Raw genomic sequence first — 13,861 nt, forward strand, 5'->3', positions numbered from 1 at the left:
CCATCAATAAGGGGAGGAAATCAGGATTCATTTTCATCTTTTCGAGTATGTACTTTCGTTTCAGCAAGATGCTGACAGGGATGCAGGCTCCGACCAGTGGTGAGATTTGTTTGAACGGCGAAGAGGGCTGCAAACCCGACATAGGGGTCTGCCCTCAGGAAAACGTGCTCATCGCTTCTTTGACGCCCAGGGAACATCTGTTATTTTACGCGAAACTGAAACGTCCTAAGGAGAACGTCAGCATGGAACGAAACGTGAACGAGTAAGCCTACGAAGAAATTATTCTTCCAATAAGAAACCTTCTAATTCCAAATATGAGGAAGCTTAACATTTTCCTGTAAAATCCTTTTGGCAGGATGTTAACGTCCCTTGAACTAGGCAAACAGGAACACGAGCCAGTGTACCGTCTGTCGGGTGGTACAAAGAGAAGGCTTTGCGTGGCTCTAGCGTTTCTAGGATCCCCAAAGCTGGTGATCCTTGACGAACCAGGCGCAGGTGTCGATCCGGCCGCGAGAAGAAGGATATGGCGTTTGATCGATCAGCACAGAATCGGCAGGACTGTCATTCTGTCCACTCATCATCTGGACGAGGCTGACATGTTGAGCGACACGGTGGTAGTGATGCACAAAGGGAAAATATTGTGCACCGGTTCGCCTTTGTCCTTGAAGATGATGCACGGTCGCGGTTACAGACTTCTGGTATCGTTTCCCAGCGATCATGAGACGAGCAAGGATTCTATCGATAGAAAGAGGCTGGAGACCCTGAAGAACGTGATCGAAGAGGTGGTGCCCAATGTGGCGACCAATGAGGTCTCCAGCACCGAGGTTGTAGTTACGTTGCCTTTCCAGGGGAAGAATGGGATGAATAACAAGTAGGTTAATTTAGATTTCTTATTAATTATGTTGATTTAGATTTTTGGCATCTATTATTTTGAAATAGTGGGATTTTATTCCCCAAATTTTATTTCAAAATTAAGTCTTATTTTTCTCTCGAAAGCTGGCATAATAAAATAAATATTCCAGCATTGCGTTAGCTGCTAAAGTCTTAGAAGACAGTCGAAAAATTCTGGGCTATTCCCATTTCTCCCTGGAATGCGATACATTGGAAAGAGTCTTCTTGGACCTTTGTTCCCGAGCAGAAAATGGATCATCTATTATCAGAGCCAGTCAGGATAGCGTAGCCACCGTGGATCACGTTGGTACGTCAATTAATGTTCTATGAGATATTCTATGAAAAATTTTGATATCAGTTTAATGCATGGAATTTAATATACCACAGGTCTAACGATGCCCAAAGACGACGTCGATCTGATCGACGTTGAATCTACTTTAAATCCTTCCCCTGTTAGACAGGCGAAAGCCTTACTGAAGAAAAGAGTCTGGCATTTTAGGAAAGATTGGCTGACACTTTTAATCAGTCTTTTCTTGCCGACGATATTCGTCGCGGTTGCTATGGGATTCTCTTTGATCAGACCACCATCCGCAGATGAACCCGCACTGGTACTCACTCCGAAGTTATACGATACCCATCCAACATATTTCTACAGGTATATCGATCTATCAAACAAATAACTGCAATTACTAATATTTATTATTTTTCATAGCATCGATGGTAGCGAAGATTCGTTTCTACAGCACGTGTCAGTTCAACTTCACGATAGATTTGGGGATGACTATGCGGGTGCATGGCAAACCTTACCCAATGTACGATTATTGTAATTGAGAGTTAAGTTTGAAGAATGTTTTATGGTTTCTTTAACGCGATCGTTATTATTTTATTAGGACACTGGAACGTGCGGGTGTTTGGACGGTCAACAAGTTTGCCATGGTGTTTCTCAAGCTGTCGAGGGTCTCTTACAGGTTCTACCTGCGAGACCAACACTCGACTGGATAGTATCCACTCATCAAGAATACATAGAAAAAAGGTACCCTTTAAAAGAGGAAAATATTTACACCTTAATTGTTGCGAGAGTCACCAGTCACCTTCTGTTTAATATAATCCATTGGAAAAATTTTGTAGGATAACAAGTGGAAAGAGTTGGATTAAAAAAGAAAATCTTGGTATCTTGAATAATTGGAGTTACTATGAATTTATAGGTACGGGGGATGGTCACTGTCTCACGCGAACAACGAGCCGCTATTTGTTGTCTGGTTCAACAACAAGGGTCATCACGCATTGCCGTCTTACTTGAACGCTCTGAACGAGGCAATTATGAGGGCATCCGGTGTTCATGGTCACTTAATTACCCTAAATCATCCCCTGAGATTATCCAGCGATCAACTAAACCGAACCACACTGTAGGTTACAATTTTCACAAAGAAACAATGTATCAGCAACGATAAATGATAATCCTAAATTGGTTAATATTTTGCAGCAGAAATATAGATTTTCGTAAATCCAATTATCATTTCGAGTTGATCTTATCAGCTGAAGGCAAATGCAGCGGAAAATGTGCATAATAAAATTTACTTTTAATTAACTCGCTATGCTTGTATGAACTTCAGCCGGATTTCCGGAATTTCATTATTCGAATCCTATTTCTCAGTTAATCTGCTCGACGGTTTCGTGTCCATTTACCGTTTCACCCTTTAAATATTAATGCGAAATTTCGCTCGATTTAGATTGCAACACGTGGCGGACGTCGGTGTGGCATTGGTTCTTCTGATCGCGTTCAATTTGGTGGCCGCACAAGGTTCCAAGGAATTGGTACGTGAGAGACTGTCAGAGGAAAAGAGGATACTCTACTTGGCAGGGGTCCATCCTGTCACCTACTGGACGACCATGTTAATCTGGGATTTCTTCGTGAGTAGTGAAGTTGAAAGGAGAATAACGTTAAGGAAGATCAACTTTGACTTGAATTTCAGATATTTGGTTGCTCTATTGTTTTGGCTGTGATAGTTTTTGAGATATTCGGCCTTTCTGCTTACATAGCGAGAGATAATCTACCTGGTATCTGTCTCTTACTATTCCTCTTCGCGTGAGTTTCAATTATTCTACTAATTATTTTTGATCGTTAGACCATTCTGTTAATTACAATTGAAATATTAATCATTTCCATAGATGGGCAGCGATACCGTTTTCACACCTAACAGAAAAGGTATTCGACGATTCGAGCATGTCGAACATGGTTCTCTTTTGTGTGAACACCTTCATAGGGGTAGCTTCTTTAGCCACCATCTTGGTCCTCGACATTTTGGGCAAAACAAAGACAGCAGAGAATACTAGAAACATTCTCCACAATATTCTCCTTATATTTCCTCAATACGCTCTAGGCGATGCCTTGGTACAGATATCCAGGAACGATATCACAGCTCAATTATTAGAAAAATTCCATATGGACACCTATCAGTCACCCTTAGGCTGGGAACTTCTAGGTCTCCATTACGTGTATCTAGCAATAATTGGTACCATTCTATTTTCCTTAAATCTGATGATAGAATGTCAACTTCTTCCAACGTGGAACACACAAAGATGCCCTTACGAAGTCGCCCAAGAGGACGACGACGTATCAAAGGAGAGAATGAGGGTGGAAGGTGGTATGTCAGATGATATCTTGCAAACGGTGAAGTTGAGGAAGGAATACAGAAGCGTTTACGGTACGAATGTAGCCGTGCAAAATTTAAGCATCGGAGTACAAGCCGGAAAGTGTTTCGGGCTTTTGGGAACGAACGGAGCCGGAAAGAGTACCACCTTCCGGATGTTGACTACCGAGATCATACCGACGGCTGGCAGGATCATTCTGAAGGGTAAAGAGATCGATTCCGGGCCACTTTGCAATGGCGAAGTGGGTTATTGCCCTCAGAGCGATGCTCTGGACGGTTTCCTTAGCCCCCATCAGTGTCTCACCATTCATGGGGAAGTTTGCGGTTTGAGTAACGTTCCCAAGGTGAATTTCATATTAACACTTTAAAAATTTTATTACACAATTTTCCTATTTCTTTTTTAAATTAAAATAAAAATTCCAATAATATTTAGTAAAATAATTTTCTTCCAGGTGGTCGAATCAACCCTGAAGAGACTAGATCTCTTAAAGTACGCTCATAAAAGGGTAAATAATCTAAGTGGAGGTAATAAAAGGAAACTATGCACTGCTTTGAGCGTGATGTCACCACTGCCTGTGATTCTCATGGACGAACCAACGAGGTATTTCGATGAAACGTTCACTCTTTCCAAATATGAGATTCATGTTTTCATTTCATGAGATTCATTTTTCCTCTGCAGTGGTATGGATCCTGCCACGAAGGAGTTGGTCGCCAAAACGATAACACGAATGACGAAGAATCAGAGTTGCGTAATTCTGACCTCGCACAGCGTCGCAGAGTGCGAGAACTTGTGCAACAGGGTTGGTATTCTTGCCAAAGCTGGTCTCAGGTGTATAGGAACACCGCATCATCTAAAACACAAGTAAGTTTCGCTTCTTTCAGAAATTTGCACGAGATAATATTTAACCCGATGGAAATATTGAATGCCAATGACTTGCTTAACTTGGTATTAATATTTTGTAATATAAAATAATTGCAAATTATCGGAAAATAATCTAGAAATGTATGAATTTCTATTGGTAAGCTTCAGAAATTTCATTTGATACTAAATATAACCATTAACGATCGCAACAAAAACGTTCAATTATTCCGGACGAATATGCAGGCGCCGATATATCCGACCAGGATTAATTTTCACCCGGTGCATTTTAATGATGTTGTTTCAACTGATGGATCGTTCGTGTCGGTTTGATCTCTCGAACGGCTTTCTGACAAAATTCGTAACACGACAATTTATTTGCCGTTCACCATCGCTCTCCTCCCGGATTCACTCGTGTTCCCGATTGATTTTTAATTTCGTCCATCATTCTCCTGGCTATCGTTCCCTATCATCCACCGGGAATTTCATCAAATTTCAACCGGATATATTCGATCAACGGGTAGAAGATTACAACGATACCTACTGTGTTCGGATCTTTTTAATATCGTAACGTTTAAAGCCTTCTCTTCGGAATAATAGAACGAGCCATGAATACGGTGAGTGTGTTAATTAAAAATTTTATTAAATTTTAATATCTTTTATATACATATATATTTTTTAAAGTAACTTCAATATTACCTCGAATAATCGAAGGTCTATTGCACTTTTATGTATTTCATCCCCTTTTAAAGCAAGGCTTCTAGAACCGCTCCTGGCCATAAATATTTAGCCGGTGCATACCTTTTGTCTCTGAAAGTAACTTGGATAAAATGTTCTTGTCCCCATCCTCTTAGCCTGTTCCCTTCGCGCCTGGCCATCGAGCAGGAGAAAATTTACGATATCTCGAGCACGTGCAAACCAGGATACCATCCTGTAATCCATCCACATCCTCGAGAGTATGGTGGCTCGGCAAGAAACCGGCCTGTCTCGTTGGATTTTCTTTAGTCGAAGGATAAACAGTACGATATTTTCACGTATGAAATACCGAGCGTAATATCCAGCTACCAAAGGACCTCGTAAACATCCCTTCATAACTCAACACGAATTACAGTTGCTGAAATTCGATATTTGTTTCCACAGAAATTTTTCCTCCTCCAATTGCCGTTTAATCGCGATATTTTTCCATTTAATGGAACAACTTTTCATTACACTTCCTTATCTCTCTCATCTATAGTTACGTGTTTTTTATATATAAAATATCCTTTTACGAAACGTCTTGCGGCTCGCAGCCAATTGATATTCTGTTAGAGCAAACTCGGCGGTATTCGCTATCATTCTCTCTTTCCCATAAACATTCATGTAAATTTACGGTGCAGTTGTTAGCAACGCAAGCTGTTCTTTTTCCCACGGAATAATTTATCGACGCTGACACGCGTATCCCGGTGTAAATGAATATAAATAGAAGAATCCGTTTTTAAACGTGCGACTCGCGATAAATATCTCTTATTAAAAGTATCTTCGTTGCGCCTTTATAAAAAGGATAAACGAATATCGTTCAATTTGTTTATATTTTTCTTCGCAGATTTGGAGAGGGTTACGTGGCGTTCTTGAGATTCAGGCAACCAATTACATCCGCAGATCTAAGGAAAGTTTTGGTGAAATACTTTCCTCAGGCAACGGTCTCGTCGAGACAAGCGAACGCTGCTCGTCTGTTGATACCACGAAGCCAGAACATGGTAGTGAGCAGCAGCTTTAATAAACTAAAGCTTCTAGCCGAAGAACTGAAAGCCACGGATTACACGTTGACTCAAAGTTCGTTGGATCAGGTTCGTATCGTAAGAGTTTCAACCGTGCTCGCATCGACACGAATTTTCTACTTTATCGTTTCGCACGAAACGCTGAAAATCCGATCAATTTCCCTCCGACAAAGTTGTCTGATTTGTCGCGAAACGATACCCCGAGTAAATGAATACCGGTAGAAAGTTCGGTATACAAAATCCTATTACGAACCCGTGCTACCTCTGTCGGATTCTGTTAGGATTTCATGACATAAAATTGTCGCAAAGTGGCACCTATGGTATAACAATTTAAAGCTTAGAAATTGACGAAGATTACTACATAAATGCCCCGTCGATATTCTTAATAGAAAATTGTCGATTCTAACCGAATCGATGAAATTCTAGGCGAATAGACCACCGGTCCTGTCTCCGGCGGATGATGCACAACCAAAGACGATCCTCGTTTACGTCTCACCTAGTCTGAGGAATATTAATGAATCTGTCGTCTTACGGTTCGCACTTCTGTATTATTCTCTGCATGGTTTACAACCCGGCGCAACGTAGCGAGGGGAAACGAAATCCAGCGTACCGTCTGCTTCTAAGCTGGTCTAAACGCTTTTCTGATTCGCCGTATTAGGCGACCGAAATCCTGTTGCAGCTGGAAAATCGTTCGTAATTAATTACTTCCCGGGAACAATTTAATTTTCACGTAACGAAGTAACTTTCCAGCCGTTTAATCTTCTTCGCGAGCCGGAAGAATTCCTAATGCTGGCAAGCTGATGCAGCTTTTACCGAGCCCTTTATTCGCTCACGACCCTCTGTTCTCGTTGCGAGCATAACTCGCTGTTGGAAGAATTTTTTCATTAAATATTTAAATAACGATGATTGGGTCATTCGTGAGCTAGTCTTGCACTTAAATTTTCAAATAAGAGATTCTCAATTCATCGTGGAAATGAATTTCAAATGAAATTTATGGTCGAGATGGTAAGCAGGCAACGTTGCTATCTGTCGATAGACGCTTTCCATTGTCGTTGCGAAAAAAGATGTTTCGTCCTTCGAAGATCCTCTATCTTCCAGGAGATTACGTAAGTTGAATAGTGTGTCACGTGAAACGTAATTAAGCCGTTGGAACGCGTGTCTTCGAGAAGAAAAAAAAGGAGATTTGCATGCCAGTCATGTATCTTCTTCTCGTCGAATTTTCCACGCCTGACGGTGATTGCACGCGAAACTCTAGCAGATGCGCGCAAGGCGCCAACCAGAATTTGCACGAAATTGTTAATAAAGAGATCACGATTCGAGCGCTAATTAACAAAGTTACATCTCGAAAGTTTATTACTTGACAGGTTTGGCAAGGTACTTGACAAGCTAGTAAATTAGGTATTCTTGTAAGCAGTACCTAACCCATTAGGAACCAAGTAGTATAGCGAAATTTTCTCGTTTCGTAATTTCCCTAAATAAGCGATCCGCTGAATTTTTCTTGAACGATTGCCGGTCGGACAACTAAATAATTTATAGCTGAGCGATTACGAGTCTGGCATTGGACCGAGCTTGGGATTCAATGGAATCACGTTCGCATCGTTTGTTCGCGTCTCGTGCGAAGCTTGTCCCGTCTCTTTAATGGAGATAAGATTCCAGACCGTATATATACGGCACTGTCTTAGGATTTTCTTGATCCAATTATGTTTGCCTGTACACAAAGCTCATCCTCGGAGATTAGACTCCGTTACGAGGGATGCCGTTTCTTCGCACCGACTCTCCAGTCCTGTCACGTTTCACCCTTAATAATTAATTTCAAACACCTTGCTGCTTAATTGATTATCATCGATTCGCGCGAACATTTAGCTCGATCGATTTCTTTCAATTTTTCCTTCCAATTAGATAGACTTAATTAACTGTTGTAATTGCGAAGAGGAAAAGGCCGAATGCTTTGGTCCTTTCTCGATGGTAGGCGAGAGATAACGCGTCGATGATGGACGAGATAATTAAAGGAAAATAGAAATGAAGAGTTTCGTCGAAGTTGATCGAGCATTAACCGGAGAACAATTTAACCGCGGCGACGCGGGAATGTTAATTAACCGGGCTACGATACGATTGGCCGAATAATAATTCGGTATCGTTGGAAAATTATGAAAACAGCTGAATAATCAGGCAGCTTGTGCATTATTCTCTACCCTGTTCCACGCGGATACTCTGTTATTCATTCATCTGCTATTCACTGTATAATTTCAAATTGGCTATTCTTTTGTACAGTTTCGTTGTTGCTTATGGGTTATTTAAACAATCAGTCGGTTCTAGATTAACGTATGAAAGCAGTTTTCATCAAAAAAATCTTTGTCGATTGGAAAATTCTTGAACTGATTAATTAACTCATGAACATTCTATTTTTTTCACACATTCTCTGTAATAGAACAGTCCTTACATGTCCTTTGGAGAAGAGCAAATTCATTTGTCAAAGAGTCGCGCAATCAAAAGCGATCGAAACTAATTTAATTACTGACAGCGAGGGAACTAACCGTCGAATGTGTTCATTGTGTGCCAAGATCAGGAACCATGATTGTTTCGATCCTGTGCACCACCCGCATAATTTCATTCGCGAAATTGTTCGCGCCATTGTCACGGAGAGCGAACGCCCTTTAATACGGTCGGTGTCTTCGCGAAACTAACTGAATTCAGGTCGGGGTACGTAACTTGGCACTTCGTGATGATTCAAACCATGTGTCTTCAGAGGTGTTCATTAATTAAGGGTAAGCATCGTTGGTGATTGTTGCGTTTTCAAAACAGTCGACAAATTTAGTTATTCTGCGGGATGGTCTTCCAATTTTTCACGTTTGATTTCGGAAAAATAATCGGTTACCCTCGAAATTGCCTTAAATCAAGTTCGTCGAAACGTGGTTTTCGAGCTCGTAAATTCTTCCCGTTGCAAGTTGCCAGATTTTTATGGTTCCTCCTCGTTGGAAAAGTGGTTCCCTCTTCCTGCTTTATTCCTCTTCACCCTGAGGAGCGTATTCCATCGCGATGGACGCGATAAACGACCATCGTATCCGATGCAACGACCCAAAGTTTACGCGCCTTTGCTCGAACGAATTTCGTGCAATTTTTATGCCCCCCTTATTTGCAATAATTGTCAATTTATTTGGTTGGCTGCTGGCAACGGATCGGCGATAAATTTTCAACAAAAATCAAAAGACTTCTGCGATGATTCGTACAATTTTTTCAGATTAACCAAATTTCTGGTAAAATTATAAAATTTGTCCTCTGTGTTCAATTTTGCAGGTACTCGTTAATTTCTCAGAGGAGATAGACAACGAGAGCGATGGGTCAATTAACACACAGGGTAGCAGCAACAATGTGTCAAATGTTTATTCCAGCAGGGACACCATATACATGGACACGTTTTAAATAATTTTCGAAATTAGTCTAATTATTCATCGATACGTTTTGTTTGGAAGTTCTATATAATTTACAAATCTATCAATTGCTCACACATACATAGATCCTGGGAGACTTCTGTGATAGCTTTACTTTCGTTCTTTAATGCTACGAATGATAAGAGTTTGCTACTGCTTATTAGTCAAATAAAAAAAAAAAGATGCTATCTTTTATAATTTACGATCACGATTATGTGAATTATATTTTTTGTACGTATTCGACGTTTTTATGAAAACTTTTTATTCGTAAATTTATTAGCCGGTTTTATTGTCGCGCGATTAGTATTATTTCTCGTAGAATTTTTAATTAAACATCGCGAATTGTATACGATAGTCGTAGCTTTAATTCTAGAACGCGATTGCTCGTTTTTCTCGTTTAAATATACGGGCGTCACTGATAAGAGTTCATATAAGTATATATATATATATTTGTGATAAGGTCGGTTACATAAAAGTGAAGAAATAGGGTCAACTATTCAAAAATTTTCCACGCTGCCTCATATATACGCGCGATATATTACATAATATTTATCTGTTCTTTTCTTCATTCAACGTTGATATATTGATTAATTGTAGGTATCTATCATTACCTCTTCAACACGTTATCATTAAATACAGCACTTTAAGGAACAAAAGAAAAATTCGCTCTGTAACTGAATAATCAACGATGTATTAATATAGAGTTCCTTAAAAAAAAGAAAACGAACGTAATGATTTTAAGAAATAAATTTGTCATAGAAGGGTACATTTATAAACCGAAATTTTTATTAAAACGATAAAACATTATTGCAGTTTATCTGAAAATAAAATGGTGCATTTCAACTTTTTACAGATAAACTAAAAGTGTATCTGTAATGTGTGTATTTAGTAAATTGTCAAGGAAACACACGATGCGAATCGATATTACCTACAGGTGAAACTATCGCAAACTGTATGTGAAATTCTAATGCTTACGCACGTTCGAATATTATTTATTTAGCGATTGCACCAGTAAAATCCGGTATTCGCGAGAACGCTGCCGGTTGATACACCGGGTCGAAACGAAATTCTCCGCTCATGATTACGCATCCTTATCAGTCCCGTATCAGACACGTAATTCATCCAGCGTAGATATCGTCATCGACCCACGATTCTTGCTAGAACGTCGCAACCGTAAGTCGAGCAACTTAAATTGTTCTAAATTCTAATTCATGACCTTGTTTACTAATTCATGGTTTTTTAACTATACATGTTTTGATAAAATTGTTGTCAGCTTTTCCAGGGTTAAATGACTCACTGACATCAATGACACGAGGCTAACTCGAATATTAATGAAATGTTGATGTTCCAAAGGAATACTAGAAAATCATGACTCCTTATTTTATATTAATAGTAAGTAACCATCGATGGCAACCATGTAGCTAACGTGTTAACATTTGATTAACAGCAGAAGTGAAAAAAAGAAATAATCGAATCCTTCATGATTTTGATCAAAAGTATGCCATACCATTTACGACCGTTTTCACTGTGATTATCAACGTGTTAATTATCAAGTGCCTATATTTACTGTACCAGGTAACGCCTTAAATTATATCAAAGGTAAGTTACAGAAAAAATCTCTCGTGTTTGTTCCGAAATGGCAATCGCTTCGGAAAGAGAAGCAAACGAATCCGGTAAATTCATCGAACGAGTTCAATCGCGTTTCTTTTTTTCCTTTCGTTTACATAAATCTTACGCAGATCGAATTTACGAAACTCGACGTGAGACACGTATGGAACACGAGAGCGAACGAGACGTTTTAGAAGGATTTAAACGTCGAGTCTCGATTAAATAAACGCGGAACAGGGTGCAAAGTTGCCTTTCAAGCGAAGCTGCGACACTCGTCGCGTGCAGCCGGGGAAAAACGGATGAGAAAACGGAAATGATATCCATTCGAATGGGTGCAAGAGGAAGCATCCGCCCGGAGAATCGTTTCTTCCCTCTGATTTCCTTCGTTAAACACGGGACAATAATTTTATCGAACCGGCTCCCTGTGTCTCTAATACTCTCATTATTCTTCGTCACCATTGGTCTCCTCTTTATTATGGATGACTGTTATCCATAATTTGTCTGCTATAACAGCTGTGCTATATTATTCCAGTAAATAATGTGAAAAATTTATCAACTTCAGAGATACCGTGTAAAACCAACTCAAAATTAAAATATTTTTACAAATGGTAGAGTTATGACTGTAATTATTAATCCAAATTGTGAGTCATAATTGAGAAATTAACGATAACTTTGTTGGTATAGCAGAGTTATCAGTAGCGTGAGACGAATAGCTGGTTAATTAAAGGTTCGATTTGAATTAACGAGTACACTGAGGAGCACTTGGGCCAAATTAGTTACGTGACAGGACTTTTTCAGTGCTTCATTGGCCCGATAGAAGAGGAAAGGTAACAAAGGGAAGACAAAGATTAAGTTTCTCTGATTTCTTCCGATACAAAAAGGATACGTTATTAGCTTCGTTAGATCTTATTCTGTGAGAAGAATGGGTAATTGAAGCAAGATTATTTTATAATTAATTTAGCTTAGATGTAGGGTCTTTTTTTTGGAAACGTGGGTTTGAATAGACTCAGTTCCTAAGTGTTAAATTACGAATCGAATTATTTATCAATCTTCTGAATCGATGAATAATAGATCAAAGCAACGCATGATGAGATCGTGGTCGCAATTTGCAATAACGTCACCTTTTTATTGTTTCGTATACGACACAATATTCGAGTTTCGTTTGTTTTCGATTAGTCGCTTTTGGATCGATCCTTTTGTCGAGCTATTGAACAAAATCCGACCGAGTTTCGGTGGTTATTCGGTCGCGAGATACAAAGAGAATCATAATTGTTTTCGATATAACTGAAAATAATTTTCCAGCAGTACTAACGAAATTTGAATTGCATGCATCGGGAAGAACAATCGTCACGTTATATAACTCGTTCCGCGAAGCCTGTACTACATATTATGACGCGTCGTTATTAATAATTCAATAAACCGAACGTTCCGGGAATTATCGGACGTTTTGCAATTTCACGGGGAAAATTTGCTTTTAGAAAATTTCTAATCGACCGGTTTTTGATGAAATTTCAATTAGCATCGACAATTTCTTTCAAAATTTACCACCAGGTATATTTTCAGAGATTCATGCATTTGAAAAATGTAAGGGGAAGTTGATATTCCGAAAGTTTAATTATCAAGACGACCCTGTAATCTTTCAACTTCGTCGAACCTCTAATGGCTCTTCGGTCTGAAACTAGTTCACGGAACAAATTATCCGCGTTCTTAACGACGACAGACAGAATGATGGATCGATGATCGGTGTGTCATTTGACTACGTATCGTAACGATATCAATTTGCCATCAATTTACATGTAATCAATGCAAAGGGTATCGTTTAAGGCGTCACCGAGACGCTGTGTCTTTGAGCTCAGAAACTCGACGAACAACACAATTTCATTTAACAAGAAGAATCTTTGTTACCATTACTTGGAAGCGAATTACAGAAATCGTTGCAATTTTCGTTGACGAAGTGAATTTAAATAAAAAAAGAAACCAGTTCCGATCTTGTTCGATCGATTTCATAAAATCTTTGCAAAATAGATAAGGAGAATTATTTTCCAAGGGTTTCACTTGCACGGCCAAACTAGCCGCGAACATAAGGTAACCGAGCGAATCGGAAAACCGGCTACGTAGAGGAACCTTCGTTGAAACTTGGAAACAACTGCTGTCATTCGCAGATGCTCGCAACCGACGACGACGACGTTCTCAGAATATGTGCATCCTTACCATCGTGAACGTAAGAAACGTGAGATATCGTACTTTATTACGACTACGTTTCCCTTGAAAATTGGTACTGAATTTTAGAGGAAGATCGATAGACAGAAAAGAAGAATCCTTGAAGTATAATTGTGTTCCTTGCACGATCAAACGAATGTACCTTGAACCACCGATTTGCTCGTCGTTTAACCCTTCTTTGCAACCGATCGATCAATAATAATCTTTTAAGGAATCGATGTTATTCGAAGTGTGACAGAATATTATGAGGATAAATTGAGGGAGCAGTGTTATAAATTTAGAAGAAAACAAATTCTACCTAAATCACTTCAAATGGTAATATTTCAAGGATCTCATTTATGGCTTTACTCTTCACATTTGCCACCAGAGGGACACGGTACAGAGCGGTGTTCTCTCGCAAGTTCTCGTCCAGCTGTCTACTCCTATATATAGTACCTCCGGAAACAT

The 13,861-nt window shown here is 39.4% G+C and overlaps 1 protein-coding gene across 2 annotated transcripts in view; it reads left to right on the forward strand.

Annotated features, from left to right (window-relative positions):
• ldd (lipid droplet defective) overlaps nucleotides 1-11,808 on the forward strand; it is a 31,140-nt gene extending 19,332 nt beyond the window's left edge. For both annotated transcript variants that reach the window (XM_076692628.1, XM_076692629.1), the window contains 14 exons: nucleotides 65-262; nucleotides 356-871; nucleotides 1,023-1,198; nucleotides 1,279-1,546; nucleotides 1,604-1,703; nucleotides 1,782-1,924; nucleotides 2,097-2,297; nucleotides 2,622-2,802; nucleotides 2,865-2,977; nucleotides 3,061-3,886; nucleotides 3,995-4,143; nucleotides 4,222-4,404; nucleotides 5,984-6,227; nucleotides 9,453-11,808. In XM_076692628.1, the coding sequence (XP_076548743.1) occupies nucleotides 65-262; nucleotides 356-871; nucleotides 1,023-1,198; nucleotides 1,279-1,546; nucleotides 1,604-1,703; nucleotides 1,782-1,924; nucleotides 2,097-2,297; nucleotides 2,622-2,802; nucleotides 2,865-2,977; nucleotides 3,061-3,886; nucleotides 3,995-4,143; nucleotides 4,222-4,404; nucleotides 5,984-6,227; nucleotides 9,453-9,578 (3,424 nt within the window). In that variant the 3' untranslated portion in view covers nucleotides 9,579-11,808. The remainder of the gene's footprint in view (nucleotides 1-64; nucleotides 263-355; nucleotides 872-1,022; nucleotides 1,199-1,278; nucleotides 1,547-1,603; nucleotides 1,704-1,781; nucleotides 1,925-2,096; nucleotides 2,298-2,621; nucleotides 2,803-2,864; nucleotides 2,978-3,060; nucleotides 3,887-3,994; nucleotides 4,144-4,221; nucleotides 4,405-5,983; nucleotides 6,228-9,452) is intronic.
• The last annotated feature ends 2,053 nt before the right edge of the window (nucleotides 11,809-13,861 follow it).

This window comes from Osmia lignaria, chromosome 15 (genome assembly GCF_051020975.1).
Source record: "Osmia lignaria lignaria isolate PbOS001 chromosome 15, iyOsmLign1, whole genome shotgun sequence".
Classification (NCBI taxonomy): Eukaryota; Metazoa; Arthropoda; class Insecta; order Hymenoptera; family Megachilidae; genus Osmia; species Osmia lignaria.